Raw genomic sequence first — 23,960 nt, forward strand, 5'->3', positions numbered from 1 at the left:
CAGGAAAGTATTGAATCTCAAATATGACTCAAGAGCTCCTACAGTCTGAAAACCAGGTTTGTTGTTTGAATATATGTGATTGTCCACATTTCTAATTAGGGACACTATTCCATATATATCATTTTTGTGCATTATAATTTTTCCCATTGTTTGAGATTACTCCAATGGTAAAATTGCAGTTAAGGTCAGCGGTTCTATCTATCAAAATGATACTATGGTACACATCACTTGTAATAAGATATGTATTTTGAGTTTTTTTCTGATAATGCTGATGGATTTACTCTGAACTATCCTTTTCTGCATTTATCCTTAAATTCAAAACCAGCCTGTTTTAGAAGGAACTTAGCCCTATAAAAGTCCTTAGAAATAGCCTGACTTACCTAGTGTTCAGCTCTTATGTGTGTCATAAGGAATATCTAGAAACATATAGAGAAAACCCTTCTCATTTCCCTCTTTTCATTGTGGTTTCATTTCAACTGTATTTATTCTGAGTGGTTGACTACAGAGGATCATGTAGTATTAAGGACCTAATGTATTTGTCCTAAATTCACTTATGGATGCAACCTTAACTCCTAAATCACAAGTTATGTCATTGTTTTGGGGCCCATTTTATTCAGTATTTTTTCCCCTTTCTTTTAGATCTAAAATAGATCTATTTTATTTTTTTTTCTTGGTGTTTTTTTTTCTTAAAGGTTTCAGAACTGATAGATGAAAAGCATAAATGCAATTGAAGGAAATGTTATAGGCCTGTTTTGGAACAGCTTCTCATGTGATTCAGAACATTTTACCAGTGATCTAACATTTCAATGTGGCAGAAGAAGAGATGGATGTTACCTTAGAAATGGAATAGAGTTGTGTTTAGAGTTTCAAACTTTTTAATGTTGTTATTAATTTACTAAGTAACACATTTACGAAGAGTTTAAGTCAGCTGGTTTATATTATAAATGAATTACCTGGGTGGCTAGTTGAAAAATAAGGATTTCTGGGCCCTGTATCTAGACATTGTGGTTTATGGATCTGAAGTGGGCCCAGGAATTAGCATTTTGACAAGTACTCCTGGTTTTTCTAATGTAGGTCTTCTTTGGACTGACCTTTGAGAAAAACTGCCCTGGAGAAATTCTACAACTGAAAATGATGTACAATAAATGAATTAGTTAAATCTTGTTGGGTAAAAAAAAAGCTCATGTATGAAAGTATTCCACTTTAGAACCAGTTTATGTGACATCTTGAGTTTACTCATGAGGAACTAAATTTCCCCTTCAAAAATTTAAGCATTCTAGATTTCAGGGTGTTACTACTGCTGCTTTTTTTTTTAACTCATACATTTTCTAGTATCTTGAGTCTGGGCAATGGCAAATTAGTTGTACTCAATTTTTAGTTCTAACTAGATATTATGAAATTTCGTATATCACTTGATAATGAAACATCTACATTATGGCATATAACCTACATTTCCTTTCTATGCTCTATCTTGACATGAATGTGAAATGAATAAGGTTTGTTTGTTTATTTATTTACTTAATTTACTTATTTAAGAGTGGGCGAATGTGCACTGGTTGAGGGAGAGTGTCAGAGGGCGGGAGAGAGAGAGAGAGAGAGAATGAATCTTAAGCATACTCCATGTCCAGCATGGATCCTGAAGTGGGGCTCAATCCCACAACCCTGAGATCGTGACCTGAGCTGAATCAAAAGTCAGACACTCAGCCAACCAGGCGCCCTGAATAAGTTTTAGTTTCAATTAAGCATTTAAGTTACTATTCAATATTTATATCCAAAAAGATAAATTGCAAGGAAAAAAATTATTATGTCAGTAGCCAAGTTCTCATTTTAAAGTTTTTCTTTAAAAATTTTTTGTTGTTGTTTATTAAGATAATAGGTATTTATTGTTATTAGAATGTGAGTATGTACCACAAACTTTTGGTGAATATTTTCCCAGATATTTACCAAGCATAGTTTTAACATGGTCTGGCCTTGTTGTAAACATACAGTTGTTTTTTGATGTCCAGTCTTTTTTAAGTGTTAAATAAGACTTATGTTTTTTCTCTTTCAGTACTGTTGTCCAGACATGATAAATAACTTTTTAGGACTGGCTAAAACAGAATTTTCAAGTACGGCAAGTAAAAATAAGACTGTTGATTCAGAGAAAGGAAAATTGATCATGTTAGTTAATGACTTTTATTATGGAAAACATGAAGGAGATGTTCAGGAAGAACAGAAGACTCACACAACCTTTAAATGCTTCAGTTGCTTGAAAATTCTTAAAAATAATATTAGGTATGTAAATACTTATTTTTATTTGTGTTTGAAAATCGGAGTGCTAAAGATACAAATGTTGTATCTTTATCTTGTATTTCTCTGTGCCATTCTAGATAAGTAATTTTAATACTTTCTACTAAGAACAAAGGCAGATTGTCCTGTCGAAAAACTTGTTCTTTCTTATAATTCAGAGTTGACTCCTGGATCCACTTAGTTGTGTCTCTTTAAGATAACTTAAGAAAAGACAAACTTTATTTCAAATAAGGGAAAATTAACATTTCCCTTATATTATCAGGGTTTTAGGAATTTTCATGAGATTATTTTCATTCTTAGCTGCTTTTGAATTTTATTTTTCTTCACTTTACAAGAAGTACCACTTCAGTATGTTTTGTCTAGTTTGACCTCTTCCATATTCATCTTATTTAATGCTCAGATCTTTCGATTCATATTTGTAATTTTTGGAACATTTACCTTGCAGGAAAAGTGATCTTCTTTAGAGAAATATCAGTTCTAGGAAACATGTTGGCTTTGATTTCAAAATTTAACCTCTTCAAAAATTACAAATTTAATTTCCAGTGTAATTTTGAAGATTTATACCTGTATGCTTTAAATTTTATGACCTTTACTTTGTAATCTTTGTGTTACATGGCATATTAGTAGTTGTCATCTTATTAATGAGTACATAACAAGAACAAAGTAACAAGACATATTGATTGGTATTTTCATCGGTTATGTAGCTTGACATTTATATTAGGTAAGGTTGTTTGTTCATTTTATTACAAAAATTTTCAGATATTCAACAAAGTTTTAAAAATTTTACTGCAGATATTTGTATACTTACCACCTTGATTCTACCATTAACATTTTACTGTACTTTATCATACATCTATTTGATATCATATATCAAACTATTTTTTTCTCACACATTTCCAAGTAAGTTGCAGACATCACTGGTGTGTGTGTGTTTATACAAGCATACCTATGTATGCCTTTTTATGTTTACCCTTGATAACTATTATTTGTAAATAGCATTCTTAGGTACCAATAGGTTACTTCTGGACCTAGTATTTATTTCATTTTCCTGTGAGTTCTTAGGTCAAAAAGAAGGATATAGAAAAACCCTGAAATACATTGTGATATACTCCTATAACAGTTATTAAAGCTTTGTTTATGGTGGTGTTTTATAGTTTCCAAATTCCTTCATGTATTTCATATGAGTTTTCACTTTTCTTTATCTCCTTTTATTAAACTTTAACAGCCATCAGTAGTTAATGGTCCTAGTAGTTTAACAGAAGGGATATTGTATTTTTTTTAAAAAAATAAAAAAAATTTTTTTTTCAACGTTTATTTATTTTTGGGACAGAGAGAGACAGAGCGTGAACGGGGGAGGGGCAGAGAGAGAGGGAGACACAGAATCAGAAACAGGCTCCAGGCTCTGAGCCATCAGCCCAGAGCCCGATGCGGGGCTCGAACTCACGGACCGCGAGATCGTGACCTGGCTAAAGTCGGACGCTTAACCGACTGCGCCACCCAGGCGCCCCTAAAAAAATTTTTTAAATGTTTGTTTATTTTTGAGAGCCTAGAGACAGAGCATGAGGAGGGGGAGGGGCAGAGAGAGAGAGGGAAACACAGAATCTGAAGCAGGCTCCAGGCTCTGAGCTGTCAGCACAGAGCCTGACGCGGGGCTGGAACCCATGAACTGTGAGATCATGACCTGAGCTGAAGTCAGTTGCTTAACTGACGGAGCCACCCAGGGGCCGTGAGATATTGTACTTTTTGATATAACATTGAAACAATATTACAGTATAATTCTGTCACTGATTTCCATATTATTACCCCTTTAATAGTAAAATACACCAGAAAAATCATGTTAATAAATGTGGTGCATGCATACAAATATGTTTCACTGACTTAGTTCCTTGTTATACTTAAATATTACATATATGATATTAAGTTATTTCAGCAACAGCTTTTGCCTTTCCTTTCAGATTAGCCCACTTAATATTAAACATACGAAAATTAACAATTCCTTTTTTTATTATTTTTTTTCAGTAGAGTAGTTATACATTTTAGAGTACCAGATTATTTAGAAATTTTAAGCAAACAGCACTTATAACATCCAGGAATTGAGCATTTTTTAAAATACTAATTGTTGAGTAAATGTAACCTTAATGGTAAATACTTCATAACCAAAGGAGTTAGATGTGTTAAATAATATTTTAACAGTAAAAATTGGGAAGACAAATTGATGTTTGTAGAGAATGGTAAGAATTTGATAGCTATAGATTTTTTTTCTCTGCCTCATCAACATACTGTGGTGTGGTATTTTTCTTTTGTTTCCTACATTGAATGTCACCAAAAACGGTTAGGTTTATTTTATTCTGTGAACATCTTGCAAGAAGTTTGTTTTTTTGTTTCCCTCATTTCCATAGTTTGGTTTGAGAGCATGAGTTCCTGATGGGGGCTCATATAATAATTGAGAGAAAGCTTGATAGTTAAAAGATTATTTTATATAGATACACTTGAATTGCTTAAAGTTGTGAGGTGAAAATTTAATGGCTTATGACCATAGCTCTCTATATAAATATTCCAAGACTAGGATTTTCTATAGGTGTTTGTAGATCTGGTGTTAAAACCAAAGGAGGACAAAAAGATACCTCAGAGTGTGCCATAACCTATTTAAGAATAGTATTGTGGAGGTGTGAAAAAGAGATAAACGTTATAGCCTTCATGGTGACTGCTATCCAGATTAATAACATTATCATTTACTTTCTAGATTCTTTACAGGCTCAAAGTGAGTAATTGTTAATAGTTGACCCAGACTAAAAATTGTTATAACTTTACTTTCAAATTCAGTAAAAAGCTTCAGTAAGCTCTTTTAAATAGGTGTTCCCAGTTTTATTGCACTCTTTGCTGTTGAAGGTCATGGTTCCTGCTCATAAGAAGCCTTTTAGGGAAGCTGAAATAGCAGAATGTAAAACTGAAAAATGGACGTTGCCTACAAAGGGCACAGTCTGCAAGTTAAAATGAACGGTCTGTGCTAACAGTAAACCGGTATCATTAAATAAAACAAAAGGTTCTCGTAATTGTAGGCATTAAAATTGCTATTACATGCATTTAGAAACCAAGACACAAGTAAAAATACCAGTAATTTGTCTTTTAAACAGTTGGAATCTATTGTATATCTTCACAACCTTAAGAGATTTCTCTCATGACTATAGCTGCTTTTGGTGGTAGTGTTTCCTTCCTTTCAAGTATTTTATTTCCTTCCTTTCAAGTAAATAAATTTTATTTAAAAATGTAAATAGTATTTGTGTATGGAAAAAAAGACTGCTTTTTTTTATCTTTAAAAAAACATTTTAATCTGAAATGATTAAGAATTAGAGCAAATTATTGAAATTTCATATTAATTACATTGATGAATTCTTTTAAAACAAAGATGAAAAGATGTTTATTTAGCCACTTAATGAAAGTGATTGTTTAAAATACACAGTTTTCTAGAAGACTTTAAGGCTTTTGAGATTTTTTTTTGAGTAATGTATTTGTATTTTTAAGATTTAGATTCAGATACTTATTTTTTACATTTGTGTTTTTAAATCTGAATTTTTGCACCTGTTGACAATCATTTATAGGTTTATGAACCACATGAAACACCACTTGGAACTTGAGAAGCAGAGCAGTGAGAGCTGGGAAAACCACACCACCTGCCAGCATTGCTACCGTCAGTTTCCCACACCATTTCAACTGCAGTGTCACATTGAAAGCACACATACACCTCATGAATTTTCTAGTAAGTTACAGTATTGGATATTATCAATTTTGACAATGTAACTCTGAGAAAACTTAAGAAGCTTGTTAGGAAAATAAGACTAAGAAAAAGACTTTGGAATTTGGGGGCAAAATTTGAAAAAGTTCTAACTGTTAAAACTAGTTACTAAAATTAAAATCCCTCTTGTAAATAATTCATTAAGGTAAATAACCTGTGCATTATATGTGGGGAACTAAATTAAAAACCTCAGATCATAGTTTTAAAATATGAAAATAATGAAAAAAACAACTACAGTCATAAAGTCACAGATCTCGGAGCTAGATAGCTTGAGTTCAAATCCCAGGTCTGCCTTTTAATACAACTATGTGATGTTAGGCAACTTGGTATTTGAATAATGAGAATAATAGAAATACCTGTTTCATAATGCTGTCATGAGAATTATATGAGCTAATATAAGTAAAGTACTTAGAACTGTGTTTGGCACACCAATAAAAACTATATAGCTGCTGTCTGTCACTACCACCAATACTATTGTTATTATTGATATAGATATATAAAATGAATTTTATTCATACATATTTGTGTTTGCCTGGTAACGATACTTTTTTCTGAGGTATAATTGAGATAGAGTTTCAGTTATACAAAATAATGATTTGCTGTTTGTCTGTGTGTGTGCATCTTAAAATGGTGTAATGTCTTTCCCCCCCCCCCCCCACTTTTAGCCATTTGCAAAATCTGTGAATTATCATTTGAAACAGAGCATATTCTTTTACAACATATGAAGGACAATCATAAGCCCGGTGAAATGCCATATATTTGTCAGGTATACATATATTTTATTGTGTACTTAGTGTTTGGTTTGTTTGTTTTCTATTGTTTTGATTATAAGATTTGAACCTCTTGGGCCAGGGGTCAGCAAATTTTTTTTTTTTTGTAAAGCACCAGGTGATAAATATTCAGGCTTTCAGGGTCATATAATCTCTGTTGTAACTAATCAACTCTGTCATTGTAGCACAAAGGCAGCCACAGACAATAAGTAAATGAATGTGATCTGGCTGTGTTTATTTAAACTTTATCTATGGACACTGGAATCTGAATTTCATATAATTTTTATGGGTCATGAAATAAAATTGGTTACTAAAATTAAAATTCCTTTTGTAAACTATTTATTAATTTAAAAACCTTTGGTATAACTTATGCATTGTATGTGGGGATCAGTAGAGAGTTGAAATTGGCCCACAGGCCATTTTTACCCACTCCCGATTGGACAAAGAAAAGCCCAATGGCTAACAGACAAATGTAGAGACTTAGCTTACTATATAGGGAAGATGTAGGCATACAAGGGAAATATGAAATGCTTCTACTTACAGAGAACTCTACCAAATGCTTTGGGATTAGTAATTTTTCAGAATTTGAAGAAATAGAAAAAGAAGATAAAAATATATTGCCAATGTCATAGCCTGGAAGCCATGTATACTCTAAAGGAAAGTGCTGTTTTATGTAGCAGAAAAAAACTTTGTAGGACAGGAGGTGTTAAAGCTTGAAAATTCAAGTCAAGATGGGAATGATAATTAAAAAGAGCTGATAAAAATAAGGGAATCTAGTTATGTTTTGGGAGCTATCCCTAAACTTTGAAAGATAACTTTTCTCTCTCAAAGATTATCTTTCACTGCTTGTATTAATGGGATTCTAATAGCACCTTATGTTCTTCTAAACAAATGACCTATCATTGTTACTTTGTAATTGATACTTTGCATATCATTATACATTTTCAAGTTAAACTAAACCTTCTTTATTTGTAGGTTTGCAATTATAGATCATCATCATTTTCTGATGTGGAAACTCATTTTAGAACATCCCATGAAAACACTAAGAACTTGCTATGTCCATTTTGCCTCAAAGTTATTAAAATTGCAACACCCTACATGCATCATTATATGAAGCATCAGGTGAGATTTACCAGTTCTTATTTGTTCATGTTATTTTAGCAAAAAGATAGGTTATTACTGAGAACATTGGTGAGATTTGTTCTACAGGAAAGCAAGGTTATTTCAAATGACATGATTAATTTTGATTTATGCTGAGTTACTTGTGAAACTTTCACTTCTTTTCCTTGCTTCCTTTCTGGTGATGTTGTAGCCCATAAGTGAAAATTCTGAAAGATAGCTGGAAATCAGAAACCTAGGATTGAAGGAAAAAAAGGAGAGATGAGTGGAGTATTCAAACGATTGGATATTTCAGAGCCCAAGAGTGGATATAGGAATGATTTTGAAGGTAGTTATCAGGTGTGGGAATGATTTTGAAAGTGGTTTCTTAGCACTGAGAAAACATTGAGGACTCATAATCTTGTTTTCCATTTTCTCTTCCAACCTATTTCCACTTTTTAGCCCCCTTATTATGAGAATACATGTTGTTATCATTGACCAGAAGTGGTGTTTTATAGCTGCCACTGATAAAGGAAACAGTAATGACACTGCTTGGTACATGAACTCTACCAAAGAACTGTATTTAGGCCATCACTTGTTTTATGGATGACTTATGTTAGTTCTGCTATGTAATTTTTGGGACCCAATATTAGCACTTATACCCTTCTCTTGAATTCTGGTGTTAATACTTACTGGTTCTTTTCCTGAAGCAATTAAACCACCCTTGTTTGGGTTGAAAACCTTTATGTAACACTGATCCTGTTCTTAAGTGCTTGAAAGAGCAACAACAGTGCCTTTGCCAAAATGAGAAGTCACTGGGCTTACTGAATCTGATCATGCAATCAAGTTTTGCCACCTCCCTAATCAGCTCATTACATTTTCTTATTATTGATGAAGTTGGCACGCTGATTGGTGCTCACTTTGCTTTCAGTTCTAGTCATGAGACAATCATGAAATCAACTTGTGGTTTTTAACTGGGAAAGATCATAAAAGTAGAATTTCCAAGTGAATTTTTTTTTACATTTTCATTTAAATTCCAGTTAGTTAACATACAGTGTAATATTAGTATCAAATTTAGAATTTGGTGATTCAGCACTTACATACAACACCTGGTGCTCATCACAGGTGCCCTCCTTAATCCCCATCACCTGTCAAACCCATCCCCCCATCCACACCTCACCTCTTAGAACATTGCTTACCTCTGATAACCATCAGTTTGTTCTCTATAGTTAGGAGTCTGTTTCTTGCTTTGCCTCCCCTTTTTTCCCCCTATGTTCAGTTGTTTTCTTTCTTAAATTCCACATCTGAGTGAAATAATATTTGTCTTTCTCTGTCTTATTTTGCTTAGCATAATACTCTCTAGCTCCATCCATGTCATTGCAAATGGCAAGATTTCATTCTTTTTTATGGCTGAGTAACATTCCATTGAGTGTGTGTGTGTGTGTGTGTGTGTGTGTGTGTGTGTGTGTACCACATCTTCTTTATCCAATTGAATTTAGTATCACCTATGTTGTGACTAGGATCATATTCCTCTTGGAGAAGTTTTGGCAAGATCTTTCTAGTCTAGGTTTCCTCAACAGTGTCCCAGCAGATGTTAATAGATGTTTCCCCCCAAATTGTTACTGGTAAATAAATTTGGTAAATGCCCAGATTTACAATATTAAACAGTTTGGTTGTCTGTTTTTTAAAATAGGACTTCTCAGAAATTTTTATATGCCAGTGAACTTTGTGAATTTCCAAGCAAGGGGTATAGTATGCATTAGTCCCCAAACTTTTTTGGCCACTAACCCCTTTATTTGCATAATACCTATTAACATTTTTTTGAAGAATAGAATTTTGGAAACACCATTTTTGGTACTCTTTATTTCGCCTTTGGCCTTTAATTTTTAATGGGAGAATGAGATATAAAACAGAAGTGCTATTTCATTATGGGAGTTTTAACATAATTTTCCCCACATGCTTTCCTAAGCTCCAGAGTGAGATGTAGATGTGGGAAGAATGATAATTATGAAAGAGATGTGTGGGTCCACTATGTGGGCTATGTGATTTATAAGGTTTTTATAAACTGAGTTTTATGTCTTAACTTGCTGTTGGTGCCCAGTTTTCTTTGGTTTATATGGAATACTCAGGAGGCAGGCAGTCATCAGTAAAGAGGGGAGAAATCTATTAATAAGGATCATCAACATCCTTGAAGGTATTTACAGTTTGTTTAATTATTTACAAAGGCTAGGACACCACAGTTGAGCAGGACTATAAACTTTTAATTGAGGTGACGTTATTAGTGTGATATTAGACAATAAGAATTGTTGACTCTGGTTCATTTTATTGTCTTCGAAGACTTTGGTTGTGACTTTTTTTTAAGTAGTTTTGTTATTAAGTCTCGGGATTTTAGAGCTAAGAATCCAGTTTGTATGACTTTTAAGAAATAATATGTGATTTTGGATGTGTTAAATATGCTCATTAGATCTTTAATAAAAATGTTAAGCAGTTAACATATGCCACATGCCATCACTTACCTTATGGCAGCAGCAGGTGCTTTACAAACATTATCACATTTAATCCTCACAATCACATATGTATATTATTATTTCTAACTGATAGATGAGGAAACAAAGTTTTAGAGAAAGTAACTAGCTCAATGCCTTATTACCTAATAAAAAGCAGAATTAAAATTTGACCTCAGAGCCCAGGCTTTTACTACTGTATCACAGAGCCAGATTTCACATTGGCATTAGATCTAAGGGTAGAAATAACATATAGTCAGAATCACTCTTATATCCTTTAAGCTTCTCAAACAATGTGGTATGTGTATCAAAAAGTTCAACACCAATAATTAGTTCTCTATCCTTGGAATAGATCACCATTTCTTTGATTGAACATGATGTTACTGAAAAATGCACTGTTTTCTTTATCACTCTTATCACATTGAAATGCATACATACACAAGAAACACATGCAAGACTTGGGTCCAACTAAGGGAATAGTAGTTTAATGTATTCTATCTCATGATTCTGGACAAATGTTCATTGAATGGAATGGCAGATGTTTTGAACTAGTTAAATTGTACTTCTCATATGTACTTTCTCTGTCAGTCTCTTGCTTTCCGCCTCACTATCCATTTACTTAACAAATATTTACTGAGTGCCTTACTATGTGCCAGGAGCTGTTTTGGTTATTATATAGCAGTGAAGAAAACAAAGTCTAAGCTCTCTGGAATTTGAATTATAGTGGAGAAAGATAAATATATGTGTGTTTATGTTTGAATGTATATGCATGCTAGCTGGTGATAGTACTGTGGAAGGAAAATGTGGAAGATGGAGAGTGCCAGAGAGGTGTTGGGAGTGGAGGAATGGTTGCTGTTATGTATATATTGTGGTAAAATGTGAGCCTCTCTGAAGGAAATAAAAGAATAAGCCACGTAGAAGTCTGGGAGAGGAAACATACAGTGAAGTGAATGCATACATGGGACACTCAAAAAACATCAGAGGACAGTTGTTGCTAGAGCAGAGTAAACTAAAAAGAGAAAGAGAAGTAAGAGGTAAGAGCCTAACAGTAGAATGCAGGCTAGTTTATGTAGAGCCTTGTAAACCAGAAATAGGACTTGGGAAAGCCATGGGAGCATTTTAGCATGTGAAGAAAGATCTACCATGTTTTAAGATCATTAGCAGCTAGGGGGAGAATAGACCATACGGAGGAAAGAACATGACAGGAAGGTAGGAGATTATTATAGTAGTCCAGGTGATTGGCTTGGTAGCAATGGTTAGAGGTAATGAGGGGTGGAAAGATTATGAAAGGTTTTGAAGGTAGAGCTGACAGGTTTTATTAGTGTGTTAGTTATAAGATGTGTGAGTGAGTTACTGATTTTTTTGTCCTAACCAGCTATAAGAGTATAATTTTCATACACTGTCATAGGGGAAAGAGTGAGAAAAGAACAGATGTTGGGGGGGGGGGCAAGGAGTTAGGGAGAAAAATCCAGAATTCAACTTTGTCCATGTTGATTTGAGATACATATTAGCTATCAGGTAGTGGTGTCTAGTAGACAGCCGGATAGGTAGTATTTAAAGCCTTGAAACTGGATGAGGTAACCTGGGCAGTGATTACAGATAGGGAAAAGATTTCTGGGAATTGGATTCTGGAGAAGTAACTTTCTGTCCTTTTGTCTTGGTATCTGTTTCTTGGCCAAGTTTTCTCTTTTTCCTCCTCCTCTTCCTTCAGCACATATAAATGAATTTTCAAAAATTGCCTGTATCTATGATATAATCCAATTCACCACATTTCTAAAATAGTCTTAAGAAGCAGCTAGAATAGTAATACAAACACATTATATTTATACATTACTTTGAATTTTGTAAAGAGCTTTGATTTATGAAATCCCTGCTGTGTGCTAGTAATTGTGCCAGGTACTTCTTAGTATATATTACCTTGTTTGAATTTTATAAATGAGTGAGTGTATTAAAATGGAAATAGTGATCTATCTGGCAGATTATAGTTTTGAGAAAACATTCTTTTATATTTATGTATTAAAGTTTGTGTATATATACACACACACATGTATCATTTCTAAATTAATGAGAGCATATAGTTAAGATTGTAGTTGATATATAGTAGAAAGAACACTGGATCAGCAGTCTGGCAACGTCAGTAACTAGTTATGGGAAAGTGATTTAGATTTTTTTGGGTCCTGTTTTCCAGCTGTAGAATAGTAACAGGATTGAGTTTCAAGAGGGACTTACTCAAGAGATCTCAATCAGTAAGTAGATGGAGAGTAGTAGTTCTGATTTATGCCTCTGCATCAATACTGTGCAGTCATTGTGGCTATTCAAGCTAAAATTAATTAGATGAAATTAAAAATTCAGTTGCACTTGGCACATTTCAGGTGCTCGATAACCATATGTTGTAGTGGCTACCATCCTGGTCAGTGTAGCTATACAACATTCTCATCAGTGCAGAAAGTTATATTAGACTGCTTTATATAACCATTTCTATAGTGACCTTCTTTGAAATGTCTGGTTAAGTATTTGACTTTATTTTGCCAACTTGTCAACCAACTGGAAATAGCAAAAATTAAAAAGAATTTACCTTTTTCTAAGGTAAAAATATAGTATGGCTCATTTTAACCATATCATGTGTCTAAATACTTTAAAATTGTAATTAGAAGAGCTTTCACACCACTATTGAGAGAACTTTCATTAGAACCTACTGATAGATCTTTTATGTTCAATGTCTATATAGTAATAGACATTTTTGGAACATAAATACTAATACAAAGTGCTTTTAAAAATGAAATAAAATTTTGCTATTTATATGGGAGATGTAAAATACTACTTTTAGAATTATTTAGGTATCACTAAAATTGAATCAGAGCGGTTTCAGGACACAGCATTTGTGGTTGTAAAAATTATTTTTCCTCCCTTTTTCTGTTTTTTTTTTTAAACAGAAAAAAGGAATACATCGTTGTACAAAATGCAGACTGCAGTTTTTGACATGCAAAGAGAAAATGGATCACAAGACTCAGCATCATAGAACATTTATAAAACCTAAACAACTAGAAGGATTGCCTCCTGGAACAAAAGTGAGTTTAAATGTGTTGTATTTTTAACATTTTGTATGATAATAGAAATTAACTCCTGCCTCCTTTTACCTATTGAATGTAATACTTAAAAATGATTTCTGATTTTTGTTAAAACTTTAAGTTTTATCATTCTTATATCTAGAAAAGAAACCTTCTGACCATTGTTTTATGGTCAGTGGTGTGTGCTGTGCTAGAGTGATATTCCTTTTTAAAAAATGCAACTAGATTAACTGTTCCCTGGGTCAGTGGGTTGTGTCAATATCATACAGGCTATTTCTGAGCTATTCCAGTTGGCAGTGTATATTTCACTTTTATCTGCTTAACTATAAGATGCTTGAGATCGAGAGTCATGTTTTATCTTTGTGTCCTCAGCATCTGGCATAGTGCATCGAATGCCATAGGTTCTCAGATGTTTATTGAAGTTGTTGTTACTGAGTCTCCTCAGAGAAGCAAGTTCTGCTGCTGGATAGCATTATGTTTTAAATGAGCAAACAACATGTCTGACTGCATACTGATGATTGTAATTTACTTTTCCCTTTTTGCCTTATATACCTCTGTTTTCTCTGACTTCTTTATATACAGTCAGCTCTTGAATATTTGCTCCAGTGGAGGGAAACAGAGGCATGGATAATCCAAAGTGAAATAATCCCCAAAACATTTATATTTGGCTTTGGGTACTTACCTTTGAATGTGGGTATGTCTGTTATTTGAATTAACTAAAACAATATAAAGCCATGCTCTGAAGACCTAGAGCAAGAGAAGCTATCCAGCATCCCTACAATCCATTCATTCCATGCTGGGACTAGACATGCAGAACACTAATGTAAGCAGTGCAGTCCTCTCTCATATTTTCCCTTATTAATAATAATAGTAATAATATTAATAATGATACTAAATGTTTTTATAGCACCTTAGAATTAGGCTTTTGATATGCTTTTTCATACATTGTTATTTAATCCATACAGCAATCCAGTGAGGAAGACAAGGTAGTTATTGCCCTATATTATAGATAAAGAAGAGGATAAGTTACTTACTTAAGGTCACATGGCTAGGAAGGCATGGTATGAAATTTAACCTCAGGTCTTTTGATTCCTAGTCCAGTGCTTTTGTGTGATACCAAAATACATGTATTTCATAGGACTTCCTCCAATACATGGGAGAAGTATAGTCAAATGATTAACAAGAATGTTGGTAGGCAATTGTTTTTCATTGTCAGTCAACAAATATAATTTCTGGATACTAAGTGATAAGCTTTATATTAGTTTCCTTTAAGGAAATTCTAAATACAATTAAACTTTCCATATAGTATAATGAATTAATGTAACGTCTCCCTAACCATTGTATACATAAATCCTGCCTAATGAGCACCTGAAAAGAGGAGGTCATGTTTACTGTAGATCTGTTTGTTGTATAGTTGTTGAGGGATAATACAGGCCTTTCTAGAATTATTTTTCAGATTTTGAGATTTAAATTTTGATGTCTATGTTTATGAATTATTTTAGTTATAGGAGAGCATAAAAATAGCTATGTAATGTGTTCTTTTTTAATAGTCTTATAATTTGCATTAACTCCTAATTATGCATTAATAACTGTTAACATAACTGATATCAATACAAAAAAATGTAGTACTGAAAGTGAATGAATATCAAGTTTAATTTAATTGGTATGAAAATCTAGAATAAATGGAAGACTTAATCTAATTTTAGTTTATACTTGCCCTTTCCAAATACTTGATGTTTAACTTTTTATTACACAGTGATATTTTAATGTTAATGCCATGATTAATTTTCTAAAGCAAATATTATCTCCATTTTTGTAGGTTACTATTCGAGCTTCAGTTGGACCTCTTCAGTCAGGATCTTCAACTACATCTTCCATTAGTGCAAGCACTTCTACTCTTCAGCTCTCACCTCCAAGGACTAAAAATATAACTGCTAAAATTCCCACAAAATCTAACACAACCAAACCTAATACAACTAAACCCAATACAAATAAACCTAATGCAAGTAAGCCTAATGGAAGTAAATCTAAATATAAATCAAAAATCTCTAATATACAAAAGAAACAAAGCACATTGGCTAGTAGCAATAAAAAAAGTAAAGTCAATACAGCATTGAGGAACTTAAGGTAATCTTTTATTCCTCATATATAGTTCTAATTTAATCTTAAGTATAAAAACTTTAATATAAATTTACCTTATTACACATATCTCTTATACATTTATATGCTATCACTATGACGTAAAGGCCAAGAAAATAATAAAAAGGTATTTTTTTACAACTATTGAACAGTACTTGAATTACTATTTTTTTTTATAATATTCACTTATTATACTGGTATTATATGTTGTGCTTATGTCTTGTGATGTTTGTATTGCTTAATTTGATCCCTTTTATGCCAGTGAAAAATATTGACTTATGTTAAATTGCTTACACTTATTACAGCTGTTGTTCCATAACAAATTCTTCAAATTACAACTCTCTGTTTACACGTTAATTTAAACACACTGGCCTCTATTAACAGAATATTAATAAGGCCCTCCCTTATTATTTTTATTTTAAAATATATATCATTTTCTTTATATCTCCATAAGGTATCGTCGGGGAGTTCACAAGTGCATTGAGTGTTGTTCCGAAATAAAAGATTTTGCAAACCACTTTCCTACGTATGTCCATTGTAGTTTTTGCAGATACAACACTAGCTGTAGCAAAGCCTATGTAAATCATATGATGAGGTAAGATGAGTTAAACATCTGTAATTACCAATTACAATTATAGTTCAGCAAGTTCACTGTAAAACAGTTATCCTTTTAGAAGCCAATTTTTCTCTTCGAACCTAAACATCTAGCAATAGGGAACTTTTAGGGTAATGCCTCATATACTATTTTCCCAGCATAGTAACTCAAAATTACTGGAACTAAACTTTTATGAATGGATAGACTAATGAAATAAGGATAGGTTTGTTAGGGAAATGATTTCTCTATGGGTATTTTTTTTTCCTATAGAATTTTTAAAAATGGTCACTTTCAAATATAAAAGGTCAAATGTTTTAAATGTATTTACCAAACAAATTTACAAAACATGTACTCTCATGAATATTATTCTTTTTAAAGCAATCACTTTGAGAGACTCAAGGGTGATGTTAGGAGCCTTATTGAGTCTTATTTCTCTCTCTCTCCTTGTCTGTAATCCATTGTCTTAGCAGTACATCTATCCATCAACCATCTTCTTGTATTCATTTTGTGAAATGAGACGTTATTCCAGTCACAAGGCCACTGTTGGAACTCCTTTTTATTGATTCATTCTACTTGGGCTTTTGAGTACCCAATATTTACTCTATGCAGAGAAAGTATTCACAGCTCACATTGCTTTCATTTTTGTCTCATTAATAGGGGCATCCCTTAGGATGGATTTCTATTTTTTTAAGAATAGTCAAAAATTGTTTTGATATAGAGCAGTTAGCTTGATTATTCAAAGTGAAGTTGTTCCATTTTTTTTTTTTAAGTTAGAATTGAAGTATAACTAATAAAAGTGATTTTCTTACAAATCATAAAATGTCCTCTATGTTACTTTCTGGTCATTTATCAGCCACTCTTTTCAAGGATTCATCCACCTTTCTTGATGGTTTTAGCACCTGTCTCCCACTTCCCCCCCCCCACCCCCCTTTGATGATTAATTAGCTTGACCTCATGGGACCTGGACTTCTTCATGGCCAGTGCTTCACATCAGCTTTTAAGTTCTTGTACCCCCTTTCTTACATCATTCATCATAGCCACTGTTCATTTCTTTCCAGTTCCTGTTACCCTGTGACTTTAAGGAGCTTTGACTCGTTTTTTCATTCTAACAGCACCTATTTAACTTTATAGTCCATTTCATTTGCAGGGTCATCTGTTTTGATTGCTGCTTTGTTTTTGTTTTAAAATCCTTTACATTTTTAGTCATCTCACTTGGCATAAAGGCCAACATGAGACTCGGACATCTTACTCTCCTGAAGTTTATGCTGAGTTCTGGACTACTCACCAGCATTTGATTCAATCAAGTTTGACTTTGTAGTCTTTAACTTTGGGTCCTATATTTTTATTTAAAATCTTTCTTTCCTTCTTTCTTTCTTTCTTTCTTTCTTTCTTTCTTTCTTTCTTTCTTTCTTTCTTCCTTCCTTCCTTCCTTCCTTCCTTCCTTCCTTCCTTTCTTTGTTAAATTTTTAATGTTTATTTATCTTTGATAGAGAGAGAGATTGGGAAGGGCAGAGAGAGAGGGAGACACAAAATCCGAAGCAGGCTCCAGGCTCTGAGCTGTCAGCACAGAGCCCAATGTGGGGCTTGAACTCACGAACCGCGAGATCATGACCTGAGCTGAAGTCGGATGCTCAACCGACTGAGCCACTCAGGTGCCCATGTCTCTCTCTCTTTCAATACTTCTTTATTTTTATCTACAATGTTTATTTAAACTTTTTATGTATTCTAAAGATTTTATTTTAGTCTCTTAGTTTTTAACCTGGCCTACTAGTAAGTACTCAGTTGGAAGTCATCCTTTTAACTAATCTTTAAAAACCTCAAATTTTTTTCTTGTTACTTTTATCTAGTCATTGATCTCAGAAATCAGATATGTTCCACTTCTCCAGACTTCTAGTTCTTCCACAGTCTTGTTCAGTTAACTTGCAACTTCATCTCTTCTCTCTCCCAGATTTCTTTTGCTTATAAACATTTTCAGGTACTTTTTTTTTTTTTTGGATGGAAGTTTGTCCCTACTGCTTACTATCCTTATTTTTTGTCTTCCTCTTACCATGAATATTTGTAAGAAGTGTTTACTAGCGTATTTATGATTCATTTCTCTACCTTTTAACTCATCCCACTGTACCAACTGACACTGACACTTTAAAAGATTATTTGTCTTTATTTATCACCATGTTTATTTATTTTTTCACTCGTATTACTCCATGACTTCTTTAGAGTATTTGACGTCATCACTCACTTTTGAGAGTATTCTCTTCAGCTTCTGTTAAATTATTACCACTATCTTTCTTCTTCCTTTTTGGCTACTCCTCTATTTCATTGTCTTTTCTTCCTTTAACTCATCTTCTTTACATTTGCTTTCTTGGTAACTTAACCACTGTCACTTTTACCTTTCAACTCTAAATCTTCCAATTTTAATCCTTAGTCTTCCTGAGGTCCAACTCTATATTTCTAATTATTTTAGATGTATTTTTACCTTTGACTCACTAGCGTCTCAAAAGAACACAAATGATCCAACCTTTATCATCTGTCCAGAATTCACATGACTACCACCCAAATACTCTTTCAAGATATCATTTTGATTGGCCACTGTGCTCATCATGATTTTTGAGACTCCCTTTTTTGCATTCTGCCACTTTGCCTACCAGCTACTACAATGGTCCACACCTATGTTCCATTTCCTCTAAACCAGGCTCAGGCATCCTTTTCCTCAGTATACCTCTGTGTGGAATGTCTCTTCTTCCTGTGACAAATAAATACATGGTTTCCCAAATAGGGCTTTAATTCTGCCCAAAACTTGTAGGGGGCCAAATTTGAAAATATTTTCTGTTTTTTTTTTAATTGTATTTAAACCCAAGTTAGTTAACGTGTAGTGTAATAATGGTTTCAGGAGTAGAATTTAGTGATTCATCTCTCACATATAACACCCAGTGCTCATCCCAACAAGTGCCCTCCTCAATACGCATCACCCATTTAATCCATTCCCCAACCCATCATCCCTCCAACAACTTTCAGTTTGTTCTCTGTATGTAAGTCTCTTATGGTTTGCCTCCCTCTCTGTTTTTATCTTATTTTTCCTTCCTTTGCCCTATGTTTATCTGTTTTGTTTCTTTAAATTCCACATGTGAGTGAAATCATAGGATATTTGTCTTTCTCTGCCTGACTTTTTTCCCTTAGCATAATATACTATAGTTCCACATTGTCACAAATGGCAAGATTTCATTCTTTTGGATCACAATATACCACATCTTTTTTTTTTTTTAATTTTTAAATTGTTTTTTTAATTTATTTTTTGAGAGAGAGAGCAGGCTGGGGAGGGGCAGAGAGAGAGAGAGAGAGGGAGACACAGAATTTGAAGCAGACTACAAGCTGTCAGCACAGAGCCTGATGCGGGGCTTGAACCCACGAACTGTGAGATCATGACCTGAGTCAAAGTTGGACGCCCAACCGACTGAGCCACCCAGGTGCCCCATATACCACATTTTATTCCGTTCATCAGTCAATGGACATTTGGGCTCTTTCCATAATTTGACTATTGTTAATAGTGCTGCTATAAATATTGGGGTGCATGTGCCCCTTCAAATCAGCATTTTTGTATCCTCTGGAAAAATACCTACTAGCAAAATTGCTGGGTCATAGAATAGCTCCGTTTTTAATTTTTTGAGGAACTTCCATACTGTTTTCTAGGGTGACTGCACCAATTTGCACCAATTCCCACCAACAGTACAAAAGCGTTCCCCTTTCTCTACATCCTTGCTGACATCTTTGTTTCCTGAGTTGTTCATTTAATCATTCTGACAGGTGTGAGGTGGTATCTCATTGTGGTTTTGATTTGTATTTCCCTGATAAAGAGTGATGTTGAGCATCTTTTCATGTGTCTGTTTGCCCGGTGGAAGTCTTCTTTGGAGAAGTATCTGTTCATTTTTTTGCCCATTTCTTCACTGGATTATTTGTTTTTTAGATGTTGAGTTTGAGAAGTTCTTTATAGATTTTGGGTACTAACCCTTTATCCAATATGTCATTTGTGTATTAGTTTTCTTTTAGTTTTGTTGATTGTTTTTTATGCTGTGCAGAAGCTTTTTGTTTTGATGAGGTCCCAATAGTTCATTTTTGCTTTTGTTTCTCTTGCCTCCAGAGACATGTCTAGTAAGAAGTTGCTGTGGCTAAGGTCAAAGAGGTTGCTGCCTGTTTTCTCCTGAAGGATTTTGTTGGTTTCCTGTCTCACATTTTGGTCTTTCATCCATTTTGAGTTTATTTTTGTTTATGGTATAAGAAAGTGGTCCATATTCATTCTTCTACATGTCTCTGTCCATTTTTCCCAACACCATTTGCTGAAGTGACTGTCTTTTTTCCATTGGATGTTCTTCTCTGCTTTGTCAAAGATTAGTTGGCATACATTTGTGGGTCCATTCCTGGGTTCTCTGTTCTATTCCATTGATCTATGTGTCTGTTTTTGTTCCAATACCTTTCTGTCTTGATGATTATAGTTTTGTAATATGGCTTGAAGTTCAGAATTGGGATGCCTCCAGCTTTGGTTTTCTTTTTCAACATTACTTTGGCTATTTTGTATTTTCTGGTTCCATACAAATTTATAATTGTTTGTTCTAACTCTGTGAAGAATGATGGTGTTATTTTGATAGGGAACGCACTGAATGTGTAGATTGCTTTGGGTACTATAGACATCTTAACAGTATTTGTTCTTCCAGTCCATGAGCATGGAATGTTTTCCATTTCTTTGTATCTTCTTCAGTTTCTTTCATAAGCTTTGTATAGTTTTCACTCCTAGGTATTTTATGGTTTTTGGTGCAGTTGTAAATTGGGTTGATTCCTTGATTTCTCTTTCTGCTGTTTCATTATTGGTGTATAGAAATGCAGCCAATTTCTGTATGTTGATATTATAACCTGCGACTTTGCTGAATTCATGTATCAGTTCTAGCAGTTTTTTGGTGGAGTCTTTGAGGTTTTCCATGTAGAATATCATGTCATCTGCAAAGAGTGAAAGTTTGACTTCTTCCTTGCCGATTTGGATGCCTTCTTTTTCTTTTTGTTGTCTGATTGCTTAGGCTAGGACTTCCAGCACTATGTTGAACAAAGTGGTGAGAGTAGACATCCCTGTCATGTTCCTGACCTTAGGGGGAAAGCTCTGGTTTTTCCACATTGAGGATGATATTAGTGGTGGGTCTTTCATATGTGGCCTTTATATACCTACTTTCTATTTTTTCTGTTTTTCTATTTCTGGTTTTTACCATGAAAGGATGCTGTATTTTGTCAAATGCTTTTTTCTGTATCCAGAGCGTCATGTGGTTCTTATCCTTTCTTTCATTAATGTGATGCATCACTGTGTTTTATTTGTGAATATTGAACCCTGCAGCCCAGGAATAAATCCGACTTGATTATGGCTACTAATTCTTTTAAATTGTGGTTGCATTCGGTTTACTAGTATCTTGCTGAGAATTTTTGTATCTGTGTTCATCAGGGAAATTGGTCTGTAATTCTCCTTTTTAGTGGGGTCTTTGGTTTTGGAATCAAGGTAATGCTAGCCTCATAGAATGCGTTTGGAAGTTTTCTTTCCATATCTATTTTTATAGCAGCTTCAAAAGAATAGCTATTAACTCTTTTTTAAGTGTTTTGTAGAATTCCCCTGGGAAGCCATGTGGCCCTGGACTCTTGTTTATTGGGAGATTTTTGATTACGGATTCAATTTCTTTAAGTGGTTATGGTTCTGTTCAAATATTGTACTTTTTCCTGTTTCAGTTTTGGTATTTTATATTTTTCTAGGAGTTTGTCCATTTCTTTGAGATTGCCCAATTTATTGACATATAATTGCTCTTAATATTCTCTTATTATTTGTATTTTTGCGGTGTTGGTTGTGTGTATGTTCTGTTTTGTTAAACCAAGCATCATTCCACCCTTCCCTCTTCCATTTGTCATAGGCTTCCTACCTGTCCTATAAACCTCTAAATCCATTCTCTTCCAAAACATTGCCCATTAGCCCAACTCCCTCATACCCATTTTCCAGTTCCCAATGAGCCCAACCCTGCTCTTCATCATCATCACATACTGAGCTCCTACTCATTGCTAGTCTCTTACGGAACTAAAAGCTTCCATTGCCACTTTTAGGGTTTCGTAAGTCTCTTTTCCTTTTTATATACTGGTACACTTGCCTTATTCACTGCCTTAGGTATCTCCCATTGAATGGTCCCACCATTACCTCTACCCAGTGTGAATTCATATTATAGGCTTGAATTCTCTATGTACAGAAGCTTCACAGTCTCTAGAGGATGAGGACCTTTAATCTCTATCCTATATCATGTCTGTACTCTTAATTGGTCCTTTTCCCTGTGGTCTCATATCTGCCCCAATCCATTCTTTAAAGACTCCCATCTCCATAAATTGACTACTCTTCCCCAAAATAAAGTTTATTGCAAATCTCATTTTTGACATTTGTGTCTCCTTATTCTTTGTTAGTCTTTAGAATGTTCCTGTTCTTCTTTTCTGTTTACCTTCTTTTTTTGGAGTATCTGATCACCACAACCACTCACAGGGATCGTTCCTCACTTTCAGCTGTATACCATTCATTTATTCTGCCTTTTATTATATTTGTTTCTTTGAGAAGAAGGGGCTCTTTGTATTCACCATGTCACCTAGCACAGTAGGAATAGTAAGTCATAATTATTATTTGTTGTAATTATAAAAGACTCTAAATAAAATCTCAAAAAAGGATATTAAAAATTTTTGATGCATTTGGAGTATATTTGAAATAAGGCTTTTGAAGAAGAGCATCATTAAACATGTAATTTTTAACTGATTTTTTAAAAAAGTAACTGTTACTTGTGTTTGGTTGTTTAAGTTACTGCACCTTATTTGCTTATAGCTTTTAGGTAGCAATTGAAGTCACCTGAAAAAAGAAATAAATTACCATATGATAATGTTATTATTCCCCAACATTATATATAGGAAGGCTTCTTCTCTACATGTAATAGAATTAAGTTAACGGACATAAGTGTTTATCTCTTTTTCTAGCACAGTTTACTGTTTGTTAAGACGTATGGCAAACTGGTGGTGAAGAATGAGACAAATCTGGATTTGAATCCAAGCTTCACCAATTATTTATTACCTGTTTGACTTTGGGCAAATTACTTAACCTGACTCCCAGTTTCCTTTTTTTTGAAAAGAAAGTCATTGTGATAATTACAGAAAATGTACTTAAAGTGCTTAATAAAATGATTTTTGCTTAGGAGATATTCAAGTAATTATAGCTGTTATTATTTCTGAGTTGTCATTGTTAGGAATTATGGATAAAGTCCTTGCCTTTAATTTTCACAGTTTAGTAGGATAGAGATAATTTACCTAACTAAATGTGGTAAACAAATGACTATAGGAGCACGGAGAAGGTAAGAATGAGTTCTTTAAGCAAGAAATAAGGGGAGGTATTCTATAAAGGACATTTCACTTAGGCTTTACAGGATGATTTAAAATTTTTCCAAGGAAAAAGAAATATACAGTGAGGAAGACAGTACTGAATTAATTTTTGTAAGATATGCTTGAGTTCATTATATGCTTTGTATAGATTTATTGGCATTAAATAATAGTCATTAGAAGAACAGTTGCATAATTGTGATAGCATCATAATTGATGTCCACAAACCGTCCTCCCACCACACACATTTTTTCCAATTTTTCCTTTCTTCTGTTGCTGCAGTAGGCA

General features: G+C 33.7%; 1 protein-coding gene across 9 annotated transcripts in view; it reads left to right on the plus strand.

Annotated features, from left to right (window-relative positions):
• ZNF280D (zinc finger protein 280D) overlaps positions 1-23,960 on the plus strand; it is a 247,229-nt gene that overhangs the window by 161,962 nt on the left and 61,307 nt on the right. For all 9 annotated transcript variants that reach the window (XR_006293287.1, XM_043555352.1, XM_043555349.1 and 6 more), the window contains 7 exons: positions 2,051-2,274; positions 5,889-6,046; positions 6,748-6,848; positions 7,828-7,974; positions 13,388-13,522; positions 15,342-15,649; positions 16,116-16,256. Coding sequence is in view for 8 of the 9 variants with exons in the window: in XM_043555352.1 (XP_043411287.1) it covers positions 2,051-2,274; positions 5,889-6,046; positions 6,748-6,848; positions 7,828-7,974; positions 13,388-13,522; positions 15,342-15,649; positions 16,116-16,256 (1,214 nt within the window). In the remaining variant the exon portion in view is untranslated. The remainder of the gene's footprint in view (positions 1-2,050; positions 2,275-5,888; positions 6,047-6,747; positions 6,849-7,827; positions 7,975-13,387; positions 13,523-15,341; positions 15,650-16,115; positions 16,257-23,960) is intronic.

Source organism: Prionailurus bengalensis, chromosome B3 (assembly GCF_016509475.1).
Source record: "Prionailurus bengalensis isolate Pbe53 chromosome B3, Fcat_Pben_1.1_paternal_pri, whole genome shotgun sequence".
Taxonomy (NCBI): domain Eukaryota; kingdom Metazoa; phylum Chordata; class Mammalia; order Carnivora; family Felidae; genus Prionailurus; species Prionailurus bengalensis.